Source organism: Ostrea edulis, chromosome 2, assembly GCF_947568905.1.
Source record: "Ostrea edulis chromosome 2, xbOstEdul1.1, whole genome shotgun sequence".
Taxonomy (NCBI): domain Eukaryota; kingdom Metazoa; phylum Mollusca; class Bivalvia; order Ostreida; family Ostreidae; genus Ostrea; species Ostrea edulis.
In genome coordinates, this window is record NC_079165.1 from 94,155,837 (window position 1) to 94,183,589 (window position 27,753).

The 27,753-nt window shown below is 36.1% G+C and overlaps 2 protein-coding genes across 9 annotated transcripts; one reads left to right on the forward strand and one right to left on the reverse strand.

The window, feature by feature from the left end:
* Positions 1-1,740: 1,740 nt before the first annotated feature.
* Positions 1,741-10,254, forward strand: LOC125680851 (uncharacterized). The gene is made up of 8 exons (XM_048920634.2): positions 1,741-2,009; positions 2,159-2,438; positions 2,550-3,104; positions 4,001-4,185; positions 4,534-4,783; positions 4,884-4,988; positions 5,108-5,271; positions 9,746-10,254. The coding sequence occupies exons 1-8, from the start codon at positions 1,773-1,775 to the stop codon at positions 10,166-10,168; spliced, it is 2,199 nt and encodes a 732-aa protein (XP_048776591.2). The 5' UTR covers positions 1,741-1,772; the 3' UTR covers positions 10,169-10,254.
* A 3,503-nt stretch (positions 10,255-13,757) lies between these two features.
* Positions 13,758-27,024, reverse strand: LOC125681193 (uncharacterized). 8 transcript variants are annotated; one of them, XM_056155587.1, is made up of 9 exons: positions 26,752-27,024; positions 26,450-26,571; positions 23,167-23,205; positions 22,445-22,483; positions 21,723-21,761; positions 20,980-21,018; positions 17,312-17,350; positions 15,017-15,055; positions 13,758-14,306 (listed from the first exon to the last, which is right to left on the reverse strand). In XM_056155587.1, exons 2-9 carry the CDS (start codon positions 26,470-26,472, stop codon positions 14,297-14,299), a joined length of 267 nt encoding a protein of 88 aa, XP_056011562.1. In that variant the 5' UTR covers positions 26,473-26,571; positions 26,752-27,024; the 3' UTR covers positions 13,758-14,296. The 8 variants fall into 8 exon arrangements, 7 of the variants coding, with proteins under 7 accessions (XP_056011562.1, XP_056011564.1, XP_056011563.1 ...); XR_008800295.1 differs by having other exon boundaries at positions 14,218-14,306; positions 17,247-17,350; positions 26,752-27,023; XM_056155589.1 differs by lacking the exon at positions 17,312-17,350 and having other exon boundaries at positions 26,752-27,000.
* Between the last annotated feature and the right edge of the window lie 729 nt (positions 27,025-27,753).

The following is a 27,753-nucleotide window of genomic DNA, read 5'->3' on the forward strand; positions in this document are numbered from 1 at the left end:
ATTGTATGTTAGAATTTTTGTCACAACAATTATCATACACATAACAAAGTACTAATATTCATTTTAGTATAATAGATAAAGATAAATGTAGTACTAGATTGTACATTGTACATGTATATTATAAATTAGGAATTAATAGAATGTGCCCGGCGTGCCACAATAGGAAATGTTTTAAAATGTTAAATTTCGAGGAAGCTTAGCCAGGGCCCCATCCCTGGCAACTGCCCTGTAAATACATTGTCTTTAATTATTAATACTATCATTATTGTTATAGAATACATTCTGGGAAATCAAAAACAAAAGGCCCATGGGCAACATCGCTCACCTGAGTCACCTTGGCCCATATCTGAAGACTTTCCATATATATTTGCATGTAAAACCTTAGTCCCTATTATGGCCCCAACCTACCCCTGGAGGCCATGATTTTTGCAAACTTGAATCTACACAATGTCAGAAAGCTTTCATATAAATGTCAACTTCTTTGGCCCAATGGTTCTTGATTAGAAGATTTTTTAAGATTTTTCCTATATTTGTATGTAAAACTTTGATCCCCTATTGTGGCCCCATCCTACCCCCGGGGGCCATGATTTGAACAAACATGAATCTACACTATGTCAGAAAGCTTTCATGTAAATATCAGCTTTTCTGGCTCAGTGGTCCTTGAGAAGATTTTTAAAGATTTTCCCTATATATTTGTATGTAAAACTTTGATCCCCCCTGTGGCCCCATCCTACCACCGGGGGAAATGATTTGAACAAACTTGAATCTACACTATGTCAGAAAGCTTTCATGTAAATATCAGCTTTTCTGGCTCAGTGGTTCTTGAGAAGATTTTTCCTATATATTTGTATGTAAAACTTTGATCCCCCCTTGTGGCCCCATCCTACCCCCGGGGGCCATCATTTGAACAATTTAGAATCTGAACTACCTAATAGAGCTTATCTATAAATGTCATCTTTTCTGGCCCAGTGGTTCTTGAGAAGAAGATTTTTTAATGACCCTACTCTATTTTTACCTTTTCTTGATTATATCCCCTTGGAAGGTGGCCTGGCCCTTTATTTTGACAATTTAGAATTCTCTTTAACTAAGGATGCTTTGTGCCAACTTTGGTTGAAATTGGCCCGGTGGTATTTGAGAAGAAGTCATCAATGTTAAAAGTTTACAGACGGTCGGACGGACAGACGGACGCCGGACTACGGGTGATCAGAAAAGCTCACTTGAGCTTTCAGCTCAGTTGAGCTAAAATAAACTGTATTCTTTGTGGGAGTTAAAAGGTTGATCAGTTCGTTATCTTCACATTTTCATGTAGCTATAATCCACTCTGGTATGTCCAGGGGTCCGTGTTTTCCATACTCTCAACTTTGTATTCTTTATAGGATTTATGAGATTTGTTATTTTCACTTCTTCATATTCTTTTTGTCTTGTTGTGAACTTGAGAGATGTGCGGGAGAGGAAATACCACCCTTCTTCTGATATACTATGTTTCATTTCATGATCTTCTTTACCGAGTTAAACATCTCGACAATTTTTGAGAAGTTATTTTTACAACTGCGTGATTTAAGTAAATGGTACATTATGTAGAATGTCTGCACCCAATGTTGTTCTGAGGTTAATTGCAGTGTTTTGTAACTCTCTAATAGGACTAGTCTTACTCATCTCTGTTTTTTCGCTGTAAAATTTCTAAATCTCTCGACAACAGCATCATTTTGATACACTTCCGCAAACACTCGTGGGTATAAATGTGGTGCACACGGAATATGATTTAATTCAAAATGTTTCTTTTATTCCTGTGTTTGATCTCCATCGAAGTCTCCTTCTCTGTCGTCGACCGTACACGTGAGGACCGTGCGGTGGGTGCAGACATTGTGCAGGCTGTTGTTGATCTCATAAGGGATAATTGCATCTATCCAAACGATAGAGTGTTTCTCAGACGTCTGGCGTATGTTGAATCCAGAGATGGAAGGAACTTGAACACTTTTCGACCGAATTTTTATGGTGGAATTTGGCAGGTTTGTATATTCTTTCAATTTGTCATTATGGATATCAGAAAGTCTTCCTGCATATGACTGAATGTATCTTGTAGAAATATACATCCTCATTTTTCTACGTTGCATTTTTCTTACAACTGCTTATTGAATTTCAATAATTGATGTCTCAGGTGGAAGAATCTGATTTTAATTCAACCAAACATAACCCTTTGCTTGTGGAACAATATATGAAAATCCAGGAAGAACTAAAAATAGCATGGGAAAATGTACGCTGGAGGGATCTCACAAAGCCTCTATATTCAGGACTAGCTGCCAGTCTCGTTTTACTGACGAAAGTTGGAGATAACACTCCTGGAGTCTTGGAAAAACAAGCCGAATATTGGATGAATAACTATCATGCAGATAAATCACCAGATTATTTCATATCCCAAATACAAAAAATACCTGTTGGTAAGTGCATTTCAAAAATTGTAGAATAGTATTGGTATTACTTTTATTTTCTTATATAATATTTATTCTGTTATTCAATGAATAAGAAAATTGTGATGTATATTTTTTCAGAGGATTGCCAAATCGATATCGGATTTATTCTGGATGAATCCGGAAGCATCGGGAATCGTAATTTTCAAACCATGCTTGGTTTTGTTAAAAATGTAACTGACAAGTTTGTGATCGGCCCACAAGCAGTGGAAGTAGCGGTTGTGACTTTCGATTCCTATGCCTCTACTGCATTTGGATTTGGTAGCTATACCTCTCACGCCAATCTACATAGGGCTATTGACGATGTTAGCTATAAAGGGGGTGGAACAAATACTGCTGAAGGAATTCGTCTGGCCAGAGAATCTGTCTTTCGAAATGGAGCACGCCGGAGTTCAACCAAAGTCGGTCTTGTTATCACTGATGGTTGTTCAAACGACCATAGTGCTTCCATTCAAGAGGCTCAGTACGCAAAGAGAAAAGATGGTATAGTTCTGTTTGCGCTTGGAATCGGTGGCATTTGTATGAATGAATTGGAGGCAATAGCCAGTCAGCCTAGCTGCACTCACGTATTTTTCCTGACTGGATTTTCTGACATTGACAGCTTAATACATGAAATCCGAAAAGCAGCCTGTAGAGGTAAAATACACATGTATACGGTATAACGAGTATTTTTGCGATTTTATCCCAGAAAGGTATAGTAAATGGTGTTCTGCGTTTCCAATTCTGCGGTTGCATTGTGCCCATATATACTTATATGTATCTTTATGAATTATATATTTTGCGATTGTAAGTTTTGATTGATTGATTGATTGAATATTGTTTAACATCCCTCTCGAGAATATTTCACTCATATGGAGACGTCACCATTACCGGTGAAGGGCTGCAAAATTTAGGCCTATGCTAGGCGCTTATGGCCTTTGAACATGGAGGGACCTTTATCGTGCCACACTTGCTGTGACATGGGACCTCCGTTTTTGCGGTCTCATCCGAAGGACCGCCCCATTTAGTCGCCTCTTACGACAAGCAAGGGGTACTGGGGACCTATTCTAACCCGGATCCACATGGGATTTGTAGGTTCTAAGTGTAGATGAACGGGTGATTATATCGAACGGTGATCAATGTCATAAATCCTATAAAGAGTACAAAATTAAGAGAATGGCAAACATGGAACCCTGGATGTACCAGAGGAGTTAGTCAGGTGCCTAGGGGGAATGCGCATCCTCTACTGACCAGTCTCATCCGCCATGAGCCCTATCTTGATCTGGTGAACGAAGTAATCCGTAGTCAAAGAACAGCCTAATATTGATATGAATTACGTCATACAGCATTCGGTCCAGTGATAGATTGTATGTGCAAATAATATCATTATATGACAAGAGCATTAGCGAACTTTAATCTAGACTGTTGACATTTCTGTAACATAATCCTATTTGTCAGTAGCCTACCTCGAATAAAAAAATGACCATACGCAGAATATGCTCCCGCGTAACTGCCATATCATTGTTGAAAATAAATCTTGTTATTTCTTATAGCTCCCATTATAATTGATCCCCATCAGCCAGTGATTTCAGGCAACAACGGAACAACTACCGCCACACCAACGTTTCATAACTACACAATAACACAGACATTAAGTACAAATAAAACAGAAACAAAGACAGTTGCGGTACCTACCAACAACGCAGCTAATGATACAGATGGCGAAAGTATAATGCAAGTAAGACAAAAGCAAAATTATGATAATCGATAATGTACTATGGTATACGTGCGTATAATGAATTATTATTGTTTTCGTCTTTGTCATACAGTTTTATTATTCGCTATTTTCAGTTTTCGCTGTTTTCACAAAAGATAAAAAAGAAGATAACATTTATGTTAAGATGTCTTATAATGGAAGTGAGATAATGAACTCGAAACAGAGAAAGTAAAGATTTCGCTCTGAAATAGTACAAATAAATAGCTCTACATGTATTAGCGTATTCATTGCGTGTTATAGTACAAATAAATAGCTCTACATGTATTAGCGTATTCATTGCGTGTTATAGTATTAGAATTTCTTCTACAGTTGACAGTGAACTGTGGAATCGTCCATGTGTACATGTCTTACGACCACCCTCATCCAAGTTCAGTTCTCTACAGTAACAAGCTGACGGCTACAGATGGCCACCCTGCGGTGCTCTTCCTGAATAAAACAGTGGATGGCCGCCCGCTCTACATGACGTATGTAGGGACACGTTTACCATCAGATGCTGCAGACCTGAAAAACTGCAGTGACGCACATTACGAGATGACGTTTACATACGTAAACAAATCAGGTTTCCCATTCAAATAAACTTTACGAATGAATGAATTTGCTCTAATCTAATTATTTACTCTTTGTCTGACTACAAATAATGTTTTAAACTTTTTTTTCAGGATTAGAAATAATTTGTCGACAAAACGGACAAGAGCGCGAGTGCACAAAACTTGATTTCCAACTTCACAAGAAATATAAGGATTACTTGTGTAGTTCACCAGCAGGTAACACAAGGCTCAGATATTTTTTTTTAAAAATATATTCACTCTGTACAGAGTTAATATTACCCATAAAGTATTAGATGGTTACGGACGTTTAAAACTTGTATTTCATCGATATTCAGGTGTGAAAGAAGCCCCAGTACCAAACCCGTGCACCATGGAGGTTGTTCAAAACAACGAATTATTCCACCCACATCCGTATGATAATACAAAGTTTATAACATGTGGTCACCAACAGCATAAAATGTACATTACTCAGTGTCCACAAGGAGAACGGTATTTCCAGGTAACGGTATTTCATTGTCGCAAATCACGTGGTCAAAAGTATTTATAGGGGCATGGTCCCACTTCTCGAAGATAACTAAAATGCTTATAGCTAATTTCAGACCCTTTCGTAAGTGTTGCTGCTGCCTATTATATAATAACAACTGCATCAATACCAGTGGGACATACATAGAGAGTGTTAAGCATGTAATCATGAAAATAAGCTTGCAAAATACTAGTATAACAGACCCTCAAAAGTGCTATACTAACATACCTTGATCAGGATGTTCTTATAAACCATGAACCAATGGATATTTTGCACATTCCAACGTACATGTAATGCTGGATCAAAAAATAAGGGAAAACACTTACATCCAGGTCCTTCCTCAATGCGAAACAGCGAACGATAACGGCTGATCAACAACTTCTATCACTGTAAGACATAGTTTGTTTAAGCATAAAAGGTGAAGGTAACGAACAGTGATCAATCTCACAACTCCTATAAGAAATACGAAATAGAGAGTCGGGCAAACACGGATCTCTGGATATACCATAGGTGGGATCAGGTTCCTAGGAAGAGTAAGCATCCCTTGTCGACAGACCACACCAACCGTGAGCACTGTATCTTGATCAGCTTAACGGAGTAATCCGTAGTCAAAATCTATGTGCCAAGAACGACCTAACAATCGGTAGGAAACACGTCAGACAGCATTTAAACCAATGCTAAGTTGTACTGGCAAACTAGATCACTGAAACGACCATATAATTTGCAAAATGCTGACTTTAAACGAGACTATTGAGACCCCATGTAACATCAACGTCATTGTCATTACCTTGCCTCGATTTAAAAAATTGACTATACGTAGAACAAGCTCTTGCGTATTGAATCAGTTGAGAGATGTAAACACCATATGCTAGTGATAATGCAATATTGCTACATAGATATAGGACGTTGGCGATGGAGAAGCTGAAATCACCCCGTTTGTCATAAAGTTAGTTGTTAGTTTGCCATTAAAGTGCAAATAAATAGTTTCTCAAAGAAATTCTAGAAAGGAACGTTCCATTAAGACAAAATCTGTAAAGTAAAATGTTAGTTCCTCTGTCTGTTATGTAAACAAATTGTGTCAAAATATAAGGGGGAAAAATAGAAAGCAATAAAATTATATCGTTTATTTGTCAAAAGGCTGTGTCCATGGCTACGTCGTTTTCTCCCTGAACTTTGACTCACAGGTAATTAAATATGGCGGCGCGGAGTGTGCAAAACATCTATTATCTGCACATCGTGTAATCGGAGTCTTGATTAGGTTGTCATGCTTAAAAATTGTTATTATAAATTATTGATATATTTTTCACTTATAGGGGAAGGCAACCCAAAATTGTTTTACATGAAAAATGATAGGATTGATTAAATGATAAAAAATTGTCATATTATTCTGTTGATATACGGCCTAGATAAGCTTCAGTACTAATTTGAAAACGTTAAAACTTGAAATTCCCGCCATGATGTGGAACTCTTTTGTATTTAAGACCACCAAAATCAATAATTTTGACGTCACATCGTCTGTTCCGGTTTTGATGAGATTCTAAGGTCATCAAAGATGTGCAGGTGGTAGATCTTACGAATAAATAGGTTGATACCTTCCTGTCAAGCAGTTAATTACACTAATGCGAAGGGGAGATGTGAAAAAAGTTGTGTGTTTTTTTTTCGACATTCCTGATCTAACCAAGTCATCTGAAAAGAAAAGATTATGTAAACTGTGGATCCATCATTTGCGTAATGACAAGTTGAGGTTCGAGAATTTGTGTGAAGAAATGTGCACCGTCTGCCTGGTCTCCGACTCGACTGAACGTCTTCTTTTCTTTATTTCTTCTTGCGAAAGAATGGGCTTAAATCTATACGGTTCCAAACTTAACTTTTCGTGACTTGTCATGTTTATAGTGCTGCTGTTGAAATAAACCGGAACCGACGGTGTGACGTCATAAGTTAAACTTCAATGGCCGTTCTCTTAGCGGCGAGTAATTTAAAATATATCGTTTAACAAGGTTTTTTGTTTTTACAGACTGCCATTTACGATACCAGTAAATATTACTTTATTGGGAGTTGATTTTATCAACTCCTCTATGCAGTCACTTGGCATAAAGTGGTGTGGACCTTAGCACTTCTTAACAAACAGATGCAATGTTTAGCGCTAGCAGCAAATAGTTCGTAAACTATTTATGTATTACACGTTAAAAATGCATAATTTCTGTAAAAGTGACTTTTCTACCGTCGGTCAGTTGAGTATGTTAATTGAAAAACGACCAAAATATCACTATAAATAACAGCGATATTTCACACTATTCAAAAATTTCTACACGCGGACAAAATATAGCGGATCATAATATACAGTACAGGTCAAAAACACGGGTCCTGCGGACTGAAAGTCCACGCTTTAGCATGGGCCTAGAAAAAAGTCGGTGTCTTTGAAATTGCGGCTTCTGAGTATCCTATAGCAGTTGTGTGGACCTTTCAAATTCAAAGATACATATAAATGTACATACACACGTTTCCACAATCGGGAAATCAAATAATGGACAATGATGGTAGTGTCAACTAGTTTGTACTAGTGTCAATTTGATCTCATGAATCTCCACATTCAATGTTAGAGTGGCTGCATTCATTGTCCAAGACGATTTGTCATAAGTTTGAAAATCAAACCACACGCCATAGAATTTCAGGGGTTTTTAATACGCATTTTGATGCACATCTTCCCGTGGGCTGCGACCAAGTTCTTCAGCAGCAAGTGTCAGATGATTGACAGATAGAGCACATATACTTCGGTGTTAGAATGACCGTTCTATTCTCCCTGCATAGTGCTGACCTTTTCAAAATGTCGCCGACTGAATTGCATACCTTCTTCATATCCTATGATCGGTGATATGACATTTAAAAAAAAAAACACGGTTTCTATGCGAAATTTATGTATTCCATTGAATTATCAAAAATACACCCGAAATACCATTCAAAAACACAAGAAGGGGGAATGGGAGCTGGAGTCCAGTACACAATCACTAATCATTACTTGTTCAAGATAAAAGGCTCATGGCGGATGTGACCGGTCGACAGGGGATGTTTACTTCTCCTAGGCGCCTGATCCCACCTCTAATATGTTAGTACAGGACTCTGTGTTTGCTCAACTCTTAATTTTGTATTCCTTTTAAAAGTTATGAAATTGATCACTGTTCGTTATCTTCACCTTTTCTCATGCGCAAAATTAAGACCACTTAACTATTTTTGTAGATTGAATAAATTATAGCCGTTTTACTGTCATTTGTTGATGCTTACGAAGTTATGTACGTCGAGATTTTCCTAGATGATTTGCATGGAGCTCTAGGAATCGCATTTCAAATTTAAGTAAGATCATAGACAATTTAAAAGATAAAGGATAAGTAAATGTCTAAGATTTAAGTGCAAGTTCTTTCACTTTAAGCAAAGAGGAATTGTTTACTTGTGTAAGTCATGTCAATCTTTAAGAGGGGTTGTGGAATTTTTTTTTTAAAAATAGCATAAACCCGAGATTAAGTTATGTGTGGAGTTTTTCAGACATGTTCTTGTGCTAAGAATAATAATGTAGTGACATATTTTGACAAAAATGAGCAATTTTAAGAGTTTATAATAAGCTGGATTAGTAAAACACATTCCAGACTATACTTACTAGTGTCTATATGGACGTAGACATGAACAATTACGCTTTGTTTTAGAGACATAGCATACGTTATGCGTAACTTTATGACTTTTGAGTGTACTTCTCCATTGTTTTATTATTTGGAATAATTCTCAATCCCAGACGCATCAAGTGCAAATCTACATAAAATCAACTCCCATAAGTACTGTCAGTACTTTGATTCATGTTGGCAACAGTGTCGTTAGGGTTGTATTTCCCTTTAGGTTATTATTGTAAAATATTTTACATGTATTTGCAACCTATAAGCAGTACTGCTTTTGAAAATAAACAATACAATATGATAGACAACATGGAATGTTATGATCATATCGCAATACCTCTACTTACCATAGACCTTACAGCCAAGCAAGTCGTTCGGTCATGTGAACAAATACATTTCAGTCACGTGATTCTTTGTAGCAATCTACTAATACCTAGAGATAGAGAGAGAAACTGATACAGAATACAGTTGTTAGTGAAAATTGGAAAAAATTAAAATATTGTTGAGGTGAAATTATACATGATTATGCATGTAGTATTATTTGCTGACATGGTAAAAGTATACTGCATGTATGTCGTATGTCACAAAACACGTCTCCATAGAAGTGGAAAATTCTCGAGAGGGATGTTAAACAATATACAATCAATCAATCATCACAGAAAGTGATTAATATTATCCATAAGATACGATAGTTCTATACTATTGAAGTTGCACTTCATCATTTGAAATAGCATAAGTCAACGTTATGCAATTAATGTTTGCACTACTTTAAAATTTCTTTTGCGTAAAAGGGTTCACATTCCTGTGGAACCACAACAACCATCATGACTGGCGACAAGATCCCTCTTGATCCGGATTTGATTAATCCCTGTACTGCACAAGCGGTGGCCAACCAAGAGTTCTTCTTCCCGTATAGCAGGGATAATTCAAAATTCATCTATTGTGACGTCTGGAGACACGCGTGGGTCATGCCGTGTCCACCCACTTTAGTGTGGGGCCAGAAGATTCACGCTTGTATTGAGAACTTGCATAGGTCATCAAATCCTTGTACCCACGACCAAGTAGACAGGGCGATTACCATGTTTCCTCATCCTGATCCTCACAAGTACATACACTGCGATACTGGACTAACACCATGGGTACAGTCGTGTGCTGGAGGCACAGTTTTCGATTTTACTACACAAAATTGCGTGTGGGAAAATCTATTTGATTGATAGAAAATAATACAAATTTCTATCCAACCTTATTACATGTATATATACATGAAATTTGTTCATTGAATTAAAGATACTTTGTTCAATATAGTGTAAAATGTTTTGTTTACTGTCATGATTCACTAAAACCATACTCACTGTGCTGAAGTTACACTGGCTGAGTAGTTGATATTGGAACTACATTTACACGGCGAGGGACCGTCAAGATAAATCTTTTGAGGTTTCAAGGGCATTCACATGTACCATTTTGATGTAAACAGAATGTAAACACCTCAAACTTTGGCATGAAGGAAAAGGAGGTTTATAAAACAACTCGTATTTCCATTCAATGCGCACTATTTCAAGGAATCATTTGATAATCTTTTGATTCTATAACTGCATGTATATTGTTGCTGATGAGTACATTCTAGTATATGATTAAAATAATTCATATCTAAAAATGCATGTAGAATCTAAATGGCTGAATTGACCCCTTCTCATCCATTCAGTCGCCGTAACACGATCAAAGAAACAATATGTTAAGTAAAATTCTATTTGATATACAAATAACTGCAGCATGAAATCAATGTCCATGTTAAAGTTGTTTTCAGAATGCATCAAATGCATTCTGTCACTTTTGATCAGGGAGACACAGGACTTTTTGAAACACAGGTATTTGTTTGGCACCTTAATCCCTGGCGATATTCACAAAATTAATTAAATTGTGTGTGCTGAGGGATGTTCAAGTGGAATTGATCCTGAAATCAATATTTTTATCAGAGCTATTGCTGTTTGACATCAGAAGAAGTCTCTGTAACTTGAAATTAAATACTTTGTTTAAGAGAGAGAAAAAAGAACGGTTATAATTTATATAATATCCTACGTTGACTCATAGAATTACAAAAGCCAATAAGGGTACCGCAAACGGTACAACATACACCCGTCTGACAATGAAATTCAACCTGTATGCACATTATGCACTCTGAATTAAAATCGCACATATTCTGAATAGAAAAGCCTTAAAGTAAGTCATCGTTGAATTAATAAAAACTTTTTTATTGTGAGAGAGTATAGTGACGACTGAATATATTCTATTTTCTTTGTATAGTAAACTACAGGTGATAAGACTTGAGCCATCAAATACTAAAAATTGACCTTGTCTCCAGAGTAGAGTCCCCAAGTACTCAAATTCATCCTGTCATCAAAGGACTAGATCCATCAAGTAACCAAATCTACCCTGTCTTCAAATTTATCTATCGACTTCCGACAGCGCTTTAATTTTTTACTATTATCGCAACTCGTTTTTCCCCAAATACGGCTATGGGAAAACCATCATAAAAAGAACCATCAATTTTCTTTGATAATTCTGATATTTTTGTACAGAAACAGGAGCATTCGACTCAATTTTTAGACGAGCATTCTTTGAAAATTTGTTGATTTAACCTATGGGGATCCAGGTTTGGATAGGTCCTTAGTATCCCTTGTTTCTCGTAAGAGGCGACTAAATGGGGCGGTCCTTTGGATGAGACCGCAAAACTCGAGGTCCCGCGTCACAGCGGGTGTGGCACGATAAAGATCTCTCCCTGCTCAAAGGCTGTAAACGCCGAGCATAGGCCTAAATTTTGCAGCCTTTCATCGGCAATGGTGACGTCTCCATATGAGTGAAAAAAATTTCGAGAGAGTCGTTAATTAAACAATACACAATCAATCAAAACCAAAGATGAGTGCGATGCCATTGGCGTATAGAAGAATGCTACAACAGGTACCATAATTATTCTGATTTCCTTTGCTAGATCGTTCATGAATAATGCAAACAATGTTGGTGGTGGGTAATCTCCTTGTCGACGTCCTGACGTATAGCAGAACAACTTTGTGACAAAGTCGCTTGTTCTGATACATGACGCAGAAGGTAAAAATGAAATGGTGATCATTTGCAACGACTTCGAAAATAACCAGCCTTAATTACTGTAGAATTTACACTATCTAAAGGTAAGAAATGCATGCTTCATTGTGATAGAGAGTTCATATGATGTCTAAGGCGAAAAGTTGAGGCGAACAAAAATTCAGTTTAACCCATTTTAATCGCAACAAACAGCCAAAGTTCAGGTAAGATTTCCTGAATCACTTTGTGTGACACTGGTCCGAGATTCGGAAGAGGCATCAGTCCAAAATATCCAGCCTCGACGAATCTCGATGATATCAAGAGACACGCAGAAGCTACTTCACAAGTTAAAATATCAAATTGAATAAATATAAATGAAACATTATTTAATTTATCCGCAACTCTTAATGGTAACTCTAACGAATGGTATAATTTCATCAACTTACATGCTTAAACCAATGTAATAGAAATTGTTGATCAGCTATCGTCATGCGTTTATCACATTGATTAAGAACCCGGATGCAAGTTTTTCCCATGTGACCGTTTAACCCAGCATGCCATTTAAGTGTGCAAAACATCTATTTATAGACGAAGGCCCTGTAGTGATCAGTCTATGCGGTCCCAGCACTGACATTTTCCCGACATTTTTGGCTATCACTGCATCTATTGACTTGCGAATATATACATCAACTTATATCAATGAATTGCAGATCATGTTTGAGTTTGGCTTTTCTTGTCCTATTTTTGAAAGAATTATGGACCTTAAACTAAGCAAATTTCAAAGATCTGACGTTTTTCTGGACTTTTTTGTGTCTAGCCCTGTGCCTATTGGAATATTTTAAATGAACTTATATCAATGGATAACATGACACGTTTGAGTCTTCTTTCAACAATGCCACAAACCAGAACCATTTTGTGATGCTCATTTAGTTCTATGGTGGACAATGTGGGTACGTGTACTTTGTTTTGGCAGGATCTCTGTCGGGGGAAAAGCACATAATCATTGCACTGCATTATCTTGAATTGCTGTGTTTGTTAAGATTTAAGCTCGATCTAGTGACGTGGTGCCGAGATTGAAAATTGAACCCAAAACCTTAAGGTCCCGGGTTGCATTTTTTAATCCCAGAGCCGCGTTAACCTACGACGTTTAAAGTAAATGCTAACAGCTCTTTCTTTTGGCTAATGCCCGACATTAGAAGTGAAAGTAACGGAGGTTCTGTGTCACGGTAATCTTCGTCATGATAAGTGCCATCACTGAATCGACACTAAGGATCACGTATCTAGGTGGAAAATATCAGATATTCATCTCCAGCTATTGATGCCTCTATATAAGTGAAACATCCTTCAGTCAGAATTTCGCAAATTGTATGGTCGTTATAACGATCTAGTTCGTCAATACAACCTATCATTGGGTCAAATGTTGTCTGACGTGTTTCATACCGATTGTTAAGCCGTTTTTGGCACACTGATATTGACTGTGGATAACTCCGTTTACCTGATCAGGATATAGGGCTCACGGCGGGTGTGACCGGTCGACAGGGGATACTTACTCCTCCTAGGCACCTGATCCCATCTTTGGTGTGTCCGGGGGTCCGTGTTTGCCCAACTATCTATTTTGTATTGCTTGTAGGAGTTACAAGATTGATCACTCTTCGTTATCTTCACCTTTCATTGGGATACAAACCAACATACACATTATACTTTTGAGTAGAAAAACATGAGTCACAGTTTGTAAGGCTGATAATTTATGTTCCATTTTTTAACTGAGTTTAAAAAAGTGAGCTAGATATATTAAGCTTTCTAATGTAAAGTCGGGTTCCGAATATAGGGAATGCAGCATTTTCATAATTTAAAATATGAAGATATCTTGGTTATAGCACAGATTAATTATAATACAGTAATCTGACATGATTATAATAATTGAATTTGCATAAGATATACATGTAATTGCATTTGATAAATATCCCATTATCAATCAAACAATTGTAGATAGTATGTAAAAAAATTCTGATCTATACATATCAAAATAAATAAAAGTAGATATCACAAAAGTTCCCAATCAGCAACTGAATTCGGCGTCATAGGGTGGTCATTTGAGACACAAAGTTATTTCAAATAATGCATGTTAATTATCTGAGTTGTATCTCCAGAATACAACAAGTGACAAACACATGTACACGTTGTATATTGGCAGTATACAAGTAGCTGTATTCTCCTGACTCGCTGCTTCTGGATTTTGAGGTGAAGTCGAAATTGAATGGCTGTTATTATTCACCGCTACAGTAGTAGGGTATGAAAAAATAAAATTGAAAAATTAAGAATATTAGAGACTGTATGACAATATCTTAAAAGAAAAGGCCCACGGGCCTTAACGATCCACTGAGTATTAGTTTAAAATATCGTTAACCCAAACGAAATCTATGATAATTTTCTAGATTAATTCTACTATTCAGCAGAAATATAAACAAGAACTTTAAAAAAAAACACACAGGCGCCTTCAAAAGTGTCAACACAAATGAAAGACTACATAATATAATATAGTTATATACATGTATTACATATGTAACACTATATGACTACATATGTATTTTGGACTTGCCCTTTAGTCAGAACCCTGCAGTTGCGAAATTCACAATTTTGATACATCTCTTTCTCCTTTTCCTATGTGGATTTAGTTTTATATACATATAGTATTAGAAAACTTAAAGACATTTGATCACTTTGACCATTTTGCTCGCACTCTGGTACTAAGGCACCTATTTGGTCAATTTTTTATTAGTTTTTGCCCCGCTCCTAAGGAAAGCAGGGGTTCTGCAAATTATGATTTATGTCTTTCTTGTCCTCAAGATGCTTTAACTAAAGTAGAAAGGAATTGGAAGGGTAGTTATCAAGAAAAAGTTAAACATGTTCAATTGTTAACGCGCGACGGACGACGACGAACGTGGACAAATAGCATAAGTCATTTTGACTTGTGTATTTTCTCTCACCTGGTGAAGATGTCGTTGGCGTCGATGACGTAGTAATGCCTGAAAATAAATGAAAGAAACTGAATACATTTACTGTATTAAAAGTTTGGAATATAGAATTATCTGCTAATCTTTTAGAAATTCAGATATCCTAATATCAGTTGCTACTGTTGATTTTTTTTTATGAATATGAAAATTATTGACATTTCTTTTATATTTACATTTTGCATTGAAATATATTAATAATTAGATTGTATGTAAAAATAATCTGATCTACATATGGTTACATATCGAAATAAATAAAAGTAAATATCACAAAATTATTGGCATTACAATATATTTTACATTGAAACATATTAACAATCACATTATAAGTAAAAATATTCTGATCTATCCATATCAAAATAAATAATATTAGATATTATAAAAGTTCTCATTCAGCGTCTGAATTCGGCGTCATAGTGTGATCATTTGAGACACAGAGTTATTACAAATAATGCATGTTAATTATCTGAGTTGTATCTCCAGGAGAATACAATAAGTGACAAACACAGGTACACGTTGTATATTGGCAGTGTACAAGTAGCTGTATTCTTATGAACAACGATTGTGTTGTTTGGGGCTGACAAAGAGACAGAGAGGGAAGATGCTCCACCATGACTCGTTGCTCCAGGATTTTGGACAATTTCATTAGTTTTTGCCCAACCCAAATGAAAACCAGGAATACTGAAATTATGATTTATGGCTCTTTTGTCCGAAAGATGCGTTATACCAAATTAGAAAGGAATGGAAGGGTAGTTATCAAGTAGTTAAAAGAAAGGCGAAGATAACGAACAGTGAACAATTTCAAAACTCCTATAAACAATACTAAACAGAATGTTAGACAATCACAGACCCCTGGATATACCAGAGGTGGGATCAGATGCCAAGTAGGATTAAGCATCCCCTGTCGACCGGTCACACTCGCCATGAGCCCTATATCTTGATAAGGTAAACCGAGTTATCCGTAGTCAAAATCAGTTTGCCAAGAATGGCCTAACAATCGGCATGAAACACGTCAAACAGCATTTGACCCAATGATAGGTTGTATTGGCAAACTAGATCGTTATAACGACCATATAATTTGCAAAATACTGACTTTAAACGAGACTATTGGAACCCCTGCACCTTCAACTTGTTTGCAGAACAAGCTCTTACGTTTCGAATCAGTTGAGAGATATAAACCTCATATGCAGGTAATAATGGAATGTTGCTACATAAATATGGGAAGATGACGATGGAGAAGCTGAAAGCATCCCGTTTGTCATAAAGTTAAGTTGTTAGTTTGTCGTTGATACATGTATTTACTTTCAATAAAATATCTAAGTATGAATAAGAAGTGGACGACTCTGTGGTGTCTTTTATTTCGAGTTTACTGGAATATATCGAATCGACATATGAATGAAAATTATTATTGTTAATAGATAACACGTCGTCGATATATCTAAATGTCGAATTGAAGGCCACATTAAGAGATTTTTCTTCTCAAGTAGAAGTTTTTGAACAAATTCTGTTCATAGGAATATAAAAACAGGCCAGCTAACAAAGGAGCACAATTTGTACCCATGGGGATTACAACAGGCTGTTAGAAGACCTGACCACCAAAAAGACCACGAATATATTCTCAATGAGGAAGTCCAGCATATTCTTTTAATTGAAATTTCAGAGTATTTGTACGTAGAATCAGAGTGGCGTTTGATAAAGCAATTTGTTTTGGATGACTGGTCACTAAATAGGAATATTTGCGTTTTCCGATTTTATTGAGGAAGCAATTGTGTATGATGTCAAAAAGTCTAATCTTTAATTCATCGTGAGGAATGGACGTGTAAAATGTTGAAAAGTCATACGTTTTGATGTTGTTATTTGAAAAAAGTTTTGCGATTTCAAGTTTACTAAAAGTTCTTTAGATGTTTATAGAATCCACATTTGATTTAGACCACTTCTGGTATATGTAGTCGCACAGTGCGTTTGAAGTTTCTCCTTCACATCTGTCAATATTTTCGTGAGAAGCAAAGATAGGGGCTTGGTAGAACATTTACTGGATTCAGCAATGTATCTTTCTTTGTAAGCGTTTTTATGAAGTTTAGGAATCCAGTATAGGTACGGTAACTCATATTCATTCGACCCATTGACTGGGATATTAAATGTGACTAAAACTGAAGTGTGGTTTTGAAGAATATCGTCTTTTGAAATTGTTCAATTGTTAACGCACGGCGGACGACGACGGACGTAGACCAATAACATCAGGTCATCTTGACCTTGTGCATTTCGTATCACCTGATACAGCAGGGGTTATCCTCGATGAACTTGCCACGGCTGAAAATAAATGGAAAAAACGAATACATTTACTGTATTAAAAGTATGGCATTTTGAATTATTTAGTCGTCATTCAGAGATTCAGAAATCTAAACATCAATGACTACTGTTGAACGTCTTTTTATAAATATGAAAAATATTGGCATTACAATATATTTTAAATTGAAACATATTGACAATCACATTGTATGTAAAAGATATTTTGATCTATCCATATCAAAATAAATAATATTAGATATTATAAAAGTTCTCATTCAGCGTCTGAATTCGGTGTCATAGTGTGGTCATTTGAGACACAGAGTTATTTCAAATAATGCATGTTAATTATCTGAGTTGTATCTCCAGGAGAATACAACAAGTGACAAACACAGGTACACGTTGTATATTGGCAGTGTACAAGTAGCTGTATTCTTATGAAAAACAATTGTGTTATTTGGGGCTGACAAAGAGACAGAGAGGGAAGATGCTCCACCATGACTCGTTGCTCCAGGATTTTGGACAATTTCATTAGTTTTTGCCCAACCCAAATGAAAACCAGGAGTACTGAAATTATAATTTATGTCCCTCTTGTCCGAAAGATGCTTTATACCAAATTAGAAAGAAATGGAAGGGTAGTTATCAAGTAGTTAAAAGAAAGGCGAAGATAACGAACAGTGAACAATTTCAAAACTCCTATAAACAATACTAAACAGAATGTTAGACAAACACGAATCCCTGGATATATCAGAGGTGGGATCACGTTCCTAGGAGGATTAAGCATCCCCTGTCAACCGGTCACACTCGCCATGAGCCCTATATCTTGATAAGGTAAACCGAGTTATCCGTAGTCAAAATCAGTTTGTCAAGAACGGTCTAACAATCGGTATGAAACACGTCAAACAGCATTTGACCCAATGATAGGTTGTATTGGCAAACTAGATCGTTATAACGACCATATAATTTGCAAAATATTGACTTTAAACGAGACTGTTGGAACCCCTGCACCATCAACTTGTTTACAGAACAAGCTCTTGCGTTTCGAATCAGTTGAGAGATATAAACCTCATATGCAGGTGATAATGGAATATTGCTACAAAATATGGGAAGATGACGATGGAGAAGCTGAAAGCATCCCGTTTGTCATAAAGTTAAGTTGTTAGTTTTCTGTTGATATCTACTTTCAATAAAATATTTAAGTATGAATAAGAAGTGGACGACTCTGTGGTGTCTTTTATTTCGAGTTTACTGGGATATATCGAATCGACATATGAATGAAAATTATTATTGTTAATAGATACCACGTCGTCGATATATTTAAATGTCGAATTGAAGGCCACATTAAGAGATTTTTCTTCTCAAGTAGAAGTTTTTGAACAAATTCTGTTCATAGGAATATAAAAACAGGCCAGCTAACAAAGGAGCACAATTCGTACCCATGGGGATTACAACAGGCTGTTAGAAGACCTGACCACCAAAAAGACCACGAATATATTCTCAATGAGGAACTCCAGCATATTCTTTTAATTTAAATTTCAGAGTATTTGTACGTAGAATCAGAGTGGCGTTTGATAAAGCATTTTTTTGGATGACTGGTCACTAAATAGGAATATTTGCGTTTTCCGATTTTGTTGAGGAATCAAATGACTGGTCACTAGATTGGAATATTTGCGTTTTCCAATTTTGTTGAGGAAGCAAATGTCTATGATGTCAAAAAGTATAGTCTTTAATTTATTGTGAGGAATGGTCGTGTAAAGTGTTGAAAAGTCATACGTTTTGATGTTGTTAATTTGAAAAAAGTTTTGCGATTTCAAGTTTACTAAAAGTTCTTTAGAAGGTTGTAGAATCCACATTTGATTTAGACCACTTCCGGCATATGCAAGGTGAAGATAACGAACAGTGATCAATCTCATAACTCCTATAAGCAATAGAAAATAGATAGTTGGGCAAACACGGACCCCTGGACACACCAGAGGTGGGATCAGGTGCCTAGGAGGAGTAAGCATCCCCTGTTGACCGGTCATACCCGTCGTGAGCCCTATATCCTGATCAGGTAAACGGAGTTATCCGCAGTCAAAATATGTAGTCGCACAGTGCGTTTGAAGTTTCTCCTTCACAGCTGTTAATATTTTCGTGAGAAGCAAAGATAAGGGCTTGGTAGAACATTTACTGGATCTAGCAATGTAATTTTCTTTGAAAGGGTTTTTGTGAAGTTTAGGAATCCAGTATAGATACGGTAACTCATATTCATCCGACCCATTGACTGGGATTTAAATGTGTCTAAAACTGAAGTATGGTTTTGAAGAATTTCATCTTTTGAAATTGTTCAATTGTTAACGCACGGCGGACGACGACGGACGTAGACCAATAACATCAGGCTCCGGGATCATGAAACTGTCTTAAACTTTAAGATTGACTTAAATTAATAAAGTTGCACTTAAATCTTAAGACTGGTCTTAAAGTGGATCACAAAAAAAATTACTTAGGCTTAAAAGATTGGTATTTTGTCTTAAATTTTAAGACGGCCTTGGAGTTCGTTCAAAATGGCCGCGCTGGTTGCATTTTTGAGGCTAGTAAGAAAATTAGCGTGATGTCCGTTGTTGAAGTTGTCTATCCCTACCATGAAGCGGACAAATCATTTATTTAAGAAACAATAGACTGTCGGTAGATCGAAAACAGGATCTTGACGTTGAAAATCATATAATGAAAAAAAAAATGTTTTTCTTTTTAAAGCAGAGTATTGACATAAAAAGTTTGTTTACAGGAAAAGAAGTCAAATCCATGTAATCGAAAAGTAACACCACTAGCCCGGAAAAATTGAGAGCGGGTGTTTTCAAATATATAGGCATAAATATGACTTCTTATGTGATCAAAATATCGCAGGATTGATCGCCCGATTGTCCGTTTCACTGCCTCATCGTAGTTCGTAAAGTAGATGTAAATGTGAAAGTAGCACGTACACATACGACCGTTTCACTAAAAAGTTACGACTACAAAAGTACATGTATTTACCTGACTGAGTTTGTTGACAATGTGGAAGAAGAAAACAATCATTACTTGCAGTCTGCATTTGCACACGAATAATGTGCAGTCCGAGCCCGAATTTGAAATTAATTAGAGTTATCCTTCTTTGCTACATGTACGCACACAGTCGACAAAATAAATAAAGGCATTGAATTTAATAAAATTATCGCTTCAATCACTCTTACATTTCCACTTTCATTCATTACTACTTTTAGAAAGAGGGAGGCGACGGAGTCAATACATCAAAATTTGTATGCACATGTATGTAATAACGAAAATAAGTTTCTTTTTAATAAAAAAGGGGGGGGGGGTACATGTATGTGCCTGCGTCAGCATTAGTGATCATAAACTAGACGTTTTAGACACTGACTATGTTGTTTAAGTCATTTATTTTTTATATCTTTTTGTTACCTCTACGCAAAAGAGTTCCTTGTTGCTATAGCAATTTAAGATTCTAGACTTAGACTAGATCTTAGTTAAGATTTGCTTAAGTTCGTTTTGTGATCCATTTAAGTCAGCAATCTTAGCTAAGTTCAAATTTTAATTTAAAGTCAAAATTTTGACTTAACTTTAAGACAGTTTCATGATCCCGGAGCCAGGTCACCGTGACCTTGTGCATTTCATATTACCTGGTGAAGGAGTGGTTGTCGTTGATGAAGCAGTGGTGCCTGAAAATAAATTTTAAAAAACCTTATTACATTTACTGTATAAGAAGTATGGAATATTGAATTATTTAGTAGTGATTCAGATATTCAAAAATCTAAACATCGGTGACTACTGTTGAGTTTCGTTCAATAAATATGAAAATTATTGGCATTACAATATTTTACATTGAAATATACCAAGAATTAGATTGAATGTAAATATATTCTGATCGATACATATCAGAATAAATAAAATTAGATATCACAAAAGTTCTCATTCAGCGTCTGAATTCGGTGTCATAGTGTGGTCATTTGAGACACAGAGTTATTACAAATAATGCATGTTAATTATCTGAGTTGTATCTCCAGGAGAATACAATAAGTGACAAACACAGGTACACGTTGTATATTGGCAGTGTACAAGTAGCTGTATTCTTATGAACAACGATTGTGTTGTTTGGGGCTGACAAAGAGACAGAGGGGGAAGATGCTCCACCATGACTCGTTGCTTCAGGATTTTGGACAATTTTATTAGTTTTTGCCCCACCCTCCAAGGAAAGGAGGAGTACTGGAATTTATAATAATGTCTCTTTTGTCCGAAAGATGCTTCATTCCAAATTAGATAGGAATTGAAAGGGTGGTTATCAAGAAGAAGTTTAAAATGTTCTTTGTTAACGCACGGCGGACGACGAGCAATAGCATAAGTCATTTTGCGTATATTGTATCACCTGGTGGAGCTGTCGTATTCGTCAATGAAGTAGCAGTGCCTGAAAATAAATGAAAGACACTGAATACATTTAATAATCAAAAGTATGGAATATTGAACTACCTAGTAGTCATTTAGAGATTCGGACATCTAAACTGTTGATTTTTTAAATATGAAAATTATTGGCATTAACATATTTTACATTGAAATATACCAAGAATTAGATTGAATGTAAATATATTCTGATCTATACATATCAGAATAAATAAAATTAGATATCACAAAAGTTCTCATTCAGCGTCTGAATTCGGTGTCATAGTGTGGTCATTTGAGACACAGAGTTATTACAAATAATGCATGTTAATTATCTGAGTTGTATCTCCAGGAGAATACAATAAGTGACAAACACAGGTACACGTTGTATATTGGCAGTGTACAAGTAGCTGTATTCTTATGAACAACGATTGTGTTGTTTGGGGCTGACAAAGAGACAGAGGGGGAAGATGCTCCACCATGACTCGTTGCTTCAGGATTTTGGACAATTTTATTAGTTTTTGCCCCACCCTCCAAGGAAAGGAGGAGTACTGGAATTTATAATAATGTCTCTTTTGTCCGAAAGATGCTTCATTCCAAATTAGATAGGAATTGAAAGGGTGGTTATCAAGAAGAAGTTTAAAATGTTCTTTGTTAACGCACGGCGGACGACGAGCAATAGCATAAGTCATTTTGCGTATATTGTATCACCTGGTGGAGCTGTCGTATTCGTCAATGAAGTAGCAGTGCCTGAAAATAAATGAAAGACACTGAATACATTTAATAATCAAAAGTATGGAATATTGAACTACCTAGTAGTCATTTAGAGATTCGGACATCTAAACTGTTGATTTTTTAAATATGAAAATTATTGGCATTAACATATTTTACATTGAAATATACCAAGAATTAGATTGAATGTAAATATATTCTGATCTATACATATCAGAATAAATAAAATTAGATATCACAAAAGTTCTCATTCAGCGTCTGAATTCGGTGTCATAGTGTGGTCATTTGAGACACAGAGTTATTACAAATAATGCATGCTAATTATCTGAGTTGTATCTCCAGGAGAATACAATAAGTGACAAACACAGGTACACGTTGTATATTGGCAGTGTACAAGTAGCTGTATTCTTATGAACAACGATTGTGTTGTTTGGGGCTGACAAAGAGACAGAGGGGGAAGATGCTCCACCATGACTCGTTGCTTCAGGATTTTGGACAATTTTATTAGTTTTTGCCCCACCCTCCAAGGAAAGGAGGAGTACTGGAATTTATAATAATGTCTCTTTTGTCCGAAAGATGCTTCATTCCAAATTAGATAGGAATTGAAAGGGTGGTTATCAAGAAGAAGTTTAAAATGCTCTTTGTTAACGCACGGCGGACGACGAGCAATAGCATAAGTCATTTTGCGTATATTGTATCACCTGGTGGAGCTGTCGTATTCGTCGATGAAGTAGCAGTGTCTGAAAATAAATGAAAGACACTGAATATATGTAATAATCAAAAGTATGGAATATTGAACTACCTAGTAGTCATTTAGAGATTCAGACATCTAAACTGTTGATTTTTTTAAATATGAAAATTATTGGCATTAACATATTTTACTTTGAAGCAAATTAACAATTAGGAAGGTAGTTAGATAGGTAGGTACATTGTAAGTACATGTAAGTAGGTAGGTAAGAAAGTAGGTAGGAACGTACACATGTAAGTAGGTAGTTTGGTTGGTAGATATTGTTAACGTTGCAACACAGATAATGGAACTAATGTATATAAGAAATTCCACTATAATAGTGCAACTTTGGAGAGTTAGTTTATTGTGCTAAAGTTGGTCGGTTGTATATTATTAATTTAGTTACATGAATTCTTGGCAGAGTATATGAACTCACATTCCCTGTCAAAAGTTACTATTCTCCCGAGCCGTTAAGGGAGAATATAAACTTTGACAGAGATTGTGAGATAATATACCCTGCCAAGAATGCATATAACGAATATGACCTACAGCAGACCGATCATTGTAGATATCGGACAATCAAGAGGGGGAGGGGTGCGTTCTGAAAAGGAAAAACTTGAAAGAATATTTAGATTTTTTTATACATTTGTGAACTAATTTAAATAACAAATAACTTTTTTAACAAGAACATCTGTAATATGAAATATATATATATACATACATATATATATATATATATATATATATATATATATATATATATATAATAGGCCTTTCGCATATTAGTCTAAACCCAAACGGTGCCTCAGCAGCTGTGACGTCACGCGCCGTAAACTAATGAAAAAATCGGGGAAAATATCATCCCACAGTTACTACCAAATCTTCTCTTCTTGCAGGGATGCACAATACACAATTTAAACATAGATGCATAACTCCATGAATGAAAACCAAGTTTACTGCGTTTGACGTCACAGCTGCTAAGGCACCATTTGGGTTTAGGCTAATATATGTTAAAGGCCTATATATTATTGATAACTTTCTCAGATTAAATGCAAAGTTAAAATTGAACAAAAAACAATTGTTCGTGTTTAAGAGTTGTTTGTTTGTTGAATTAGTTCACAAATGTATGGAAAAAAATTCTAATAAATAATTTCTTTTCAGAACGCAATCCCCCCTTTTGATTGTTCGATTTCTACATCTAGCTCTGCTGTAGGACATATTCGTTATATGGATTCTTGGCAGGGTATACCGACTCACATTCCCGAACCGTTAGGCTCGGGAGAATATATACTTTGACAGGGAATGCGAGTCCATATACCCTGCCAAGAATTTATTTAACTAATAACGTCCCGCTCCAGAATTTTCCCCTCATATGGAGTATTGCCGGTGAAGAACTAAGATTTAGGGTTATGCTCGGCGCTTTCGGCCTTTGAGGTGGTAGGGATCTTTCAATGTAGAGTGCCACACCTGCTGTAACACAGCACTTCGGATTTGCGGTCTCATCCGAAGGACCGCCCCATTTAGTTGCCTTTTACGACAAGCAAGGGGTACTGAGGATCTATTCTAACCCGGATCCCTACAAGATCTTTTGAAATGAATAGATAAATATTTTATTTGTAGTTGAGCAGAGTTGTTAAAGAATCAGTATACGATTTGGCAAGTTGTTTGTTGTTGGTTTTCTAATCATGATGTGAACATACTAAACGCATACGAGAATCGTATTGCAATCTGGTTGTGATTTTACGTGTTGATTTAGTACCTACAATGTAGTGCTCATGTGTGTCCAGTTTAAAAAATTTAAAAATAAAATGAAATTTTGATTTTCCATTATAGATGAAGTTGATATCTACAGTTAATTAAAATTAATGTAATAAACTCTACGCGTATTTTTAAAAGTACTCACATGTCTAACTCAATTTTCAAAGATAAAAACCAGTATTGGAAAGACACGTTTTTGCAAATTATTGTCCAATTGCTATTGCTTAGGGAAATTTGCTAGCAGGGTTGTGCAAACATAGAAATGAGAAAAACAGGTATAGTAAGCCCAGTTTACTTGTACATCTGCCATGGCAGTCATACAATAAATAGAGTCTGCTATTTTCCGTGCGATGATTTGATCATCGTAAAAATCTGCGGACTACGTCTTTCATGTTTGTTTATGTTTGTACGACCATTGTGCCATTTCTTGAAAGAGTTTGGAGGAAGGCAAATACATGCGATTACTATGCAGCCCCTAATATCCTTAAGAAAAATCAACGCACGTCTCCCGCAAAAAATGGCTGTACTGGGATAGCGCAGTACATTCTACGACATGCTTACGGTTTACGGGCTTATGGGGTTTGAACATTTGTTTATGAGGTTTGAACATTTATTAAGCTCCTTTCACGCATTCCCAGATGAGACGCTGGATCATTCCGGATCACCAATCCGTGATGGTCCGTGACAATCCATCATCACCATGTACAAGCCGTATATGCATCGGGCGTCGCCCGGGATCATCCGGCTTGGTCAAACCAATTCGGGAAAAATTCAAACATGTTTAATTTTCCCCCGGATCGTCCCGAATGAAAATCCACCGTATTGATATGTGTAGGTTCCGTGTATCAACCGAGAAGTCCGTTTAGCAACCGAAGTATACGTGTAAAGTCCGGGGTCTTCCGTATACGAAACTTTTCTACTGAAGAACACGGATGTCTACGGATTGTTCCCGGAAACTACACGGGGAGTCACGATAAACGCAAGGGAGAAAGACCGCGATAATCCGTGAACGTTCGCGTATATCCGAGGAGGGACCGGCAGAAACCGTGACCTTCCGTACGTTTCATTTTCACGCGGGCACTGACCGGGATTTTTCCGGGGACGTACGGGTAGCTACCGTGCTTATCCGCATAGAGACCGGCGTTTTATGTGTCTGCATCGTAAGAAGACCGTGTTGACACCGGCATTACGACGTAACAGAACTCAAAGACGCCAGATCACCGAAAATGTAGATACAGTCATAATACAGACTCCGTAGGGAGCATCGAAGACCAAATGTAAACTACGTTTTTACTACCTGTATATATAAGTTTTAAATATGTATTCAAAATTGAGAATATGAGAGTAATATGCTTAATCTGGTTATAGTATAATCAATATTAAATACTTCATGTGAAATTCAGTAAAAAAAAATATTATAAAATTAATTCTGACTGCAATTATACCTTTCAAAGAATGATTTATAATATGAATTAATGCTTTTAAAATATTTCGCTTACTGGTCGATGTACCAATGGTGCATGAATCACGCATCAAAAGAAGAGAAAAAACAGCCACAACTGCAATTTTCATAATCGGGTCCATAATTTGTACCATCTTATGTTCCACAATTTTCCCCGCACTGAAAGTAGAATTACAAGCTGCCAAATACGTATATTTCAACCAAAAATGAATATGCTGAATTCAAGAAATCCTTGTAAAAAGATTGAAATTGAAATTTGTTAAGACGGGAAAATTTATATACAAAAACCTTGGTGAATATCTGGAAGTTTAAGAAATAAAACATTGGAGTTATTCTTACCTCAGTATAAGATGCAGTCTCTCGACTCTCCGCTAATTATGACCTGTGCGTTCGATGCACGTAGACTTCATAAACAGATTAAGATAAAAATGGATGTATCGGGGTAACCATGTAAACGTTGATTGGAAAATATTATTGGACCAAGGTTGTGTTGATTTTGGGAACATTTGATCTGATAAATTATTAGTTAATCGTCTGATTTATCCTTGTTGCAGTATTACCGAGTTGCTGGCGACAATGAAAAAAGAGGGTTCCTTAAAGTGTCAAATGGGATAAGAACCGTTTCTGGAATCTGTCATCCCCACCACGTTTTTGGTAGGATTATACAAGTTTGTGTCTACACAAAACGAAATACCTAGGGCATTTCATCTCTATGGGACATCTTCCTGGTTAGGCTGAAAAATATGTTATTATCAAGTTTGTTGTTAGGGATTTAGGAATTCTGAAACAGTGATGGCGAGACGTAAGCCGCACTTCTATGTCACGTAAAGGGGATTTAATTTGATGTGATTGCTGCTAAAACATATAGAGGAATATCCTATATGATTCTGAACACACAATACAGAAAATAAAGACATGATACTTATGTTGTCAGTGTATTTTAAAATGCACATTAATTTGTTTAATACCAGTGACAGGTATACAACCTTCCGTTGTAATTATATCTACCCCACCTATATTCTAGTCATTTCCATTAATTCCTTAATATAATTTACCGTAGAAAAAAGACCATGACTTAAAATGTCTAAATAAGGGCAACACGAATTCTTATAATAATATATTTCAAGGATGTCCAGATATTAGATTCTATTATAATGATTTATTTTTTACTTTTATTTCAATTTAGACAAGAAAGGAATGAAATTGATATTTTTGTACAAATGGATGACATGACACTCTAAACAATTTGACTCGATATGGTTTACGAATTACAGTACTATGCACGTTTGTCATTAGAATGAAAAGGCGAAGCCATCAAATAATGATCAATTTCATAATCCT

What these genes read in the sequence shown, in the direction of transcription:
- LOC125681193 (XM_056155586.1), bottom strand. Translation starts at nt 26,546, where the DNA reads ATGGTACAAATTATGGACCCGATTATGAAAATTGCAGTTGTGGCTGTT. An exon ending in GAATACGACAGCTCCACCAG is followed by an intron (nt 21,019 to 22,444) that starts GTGATACAATAT and finishes ATTTATTTTCAG; the next exon opens with GCACCACTGCTTCATCAACG. An exon ending in GACAACCACTCCTTCACCAG is followed by an intron (nt 15,056 to 20,979) that starts GTAATATGAAAT and finishes ATTTATTTTCAG; the next exon opens with GCATTACTACGTCATCGACG.
- LOC125680851 (XM_048920634.2), top strand. Translation starts at nt 1,773, where the DNA reads ATGTTTCTTTTATTCCTGTGTTTGATCTCCATCGAAGTCTCCTTCTCT. An exon ending in CCGAAAAGCAGCCTGTAGAG is followed by an intron (nt 3,105 to 4,000) that starts GTAAAATACACA and finishes TATTTCTTATAG; the next exon opens with CTCCCATTATAATTGATCCC. An exon ending in AAGGAGAACGGTATTTCCAG is followed by an intron (nt 5,272 to 9,745) that starts GTAACGGTATTT and finishes TTTGCGTAAAAG; the next exon opens with GGTTCACATTCCTGTGGAAC.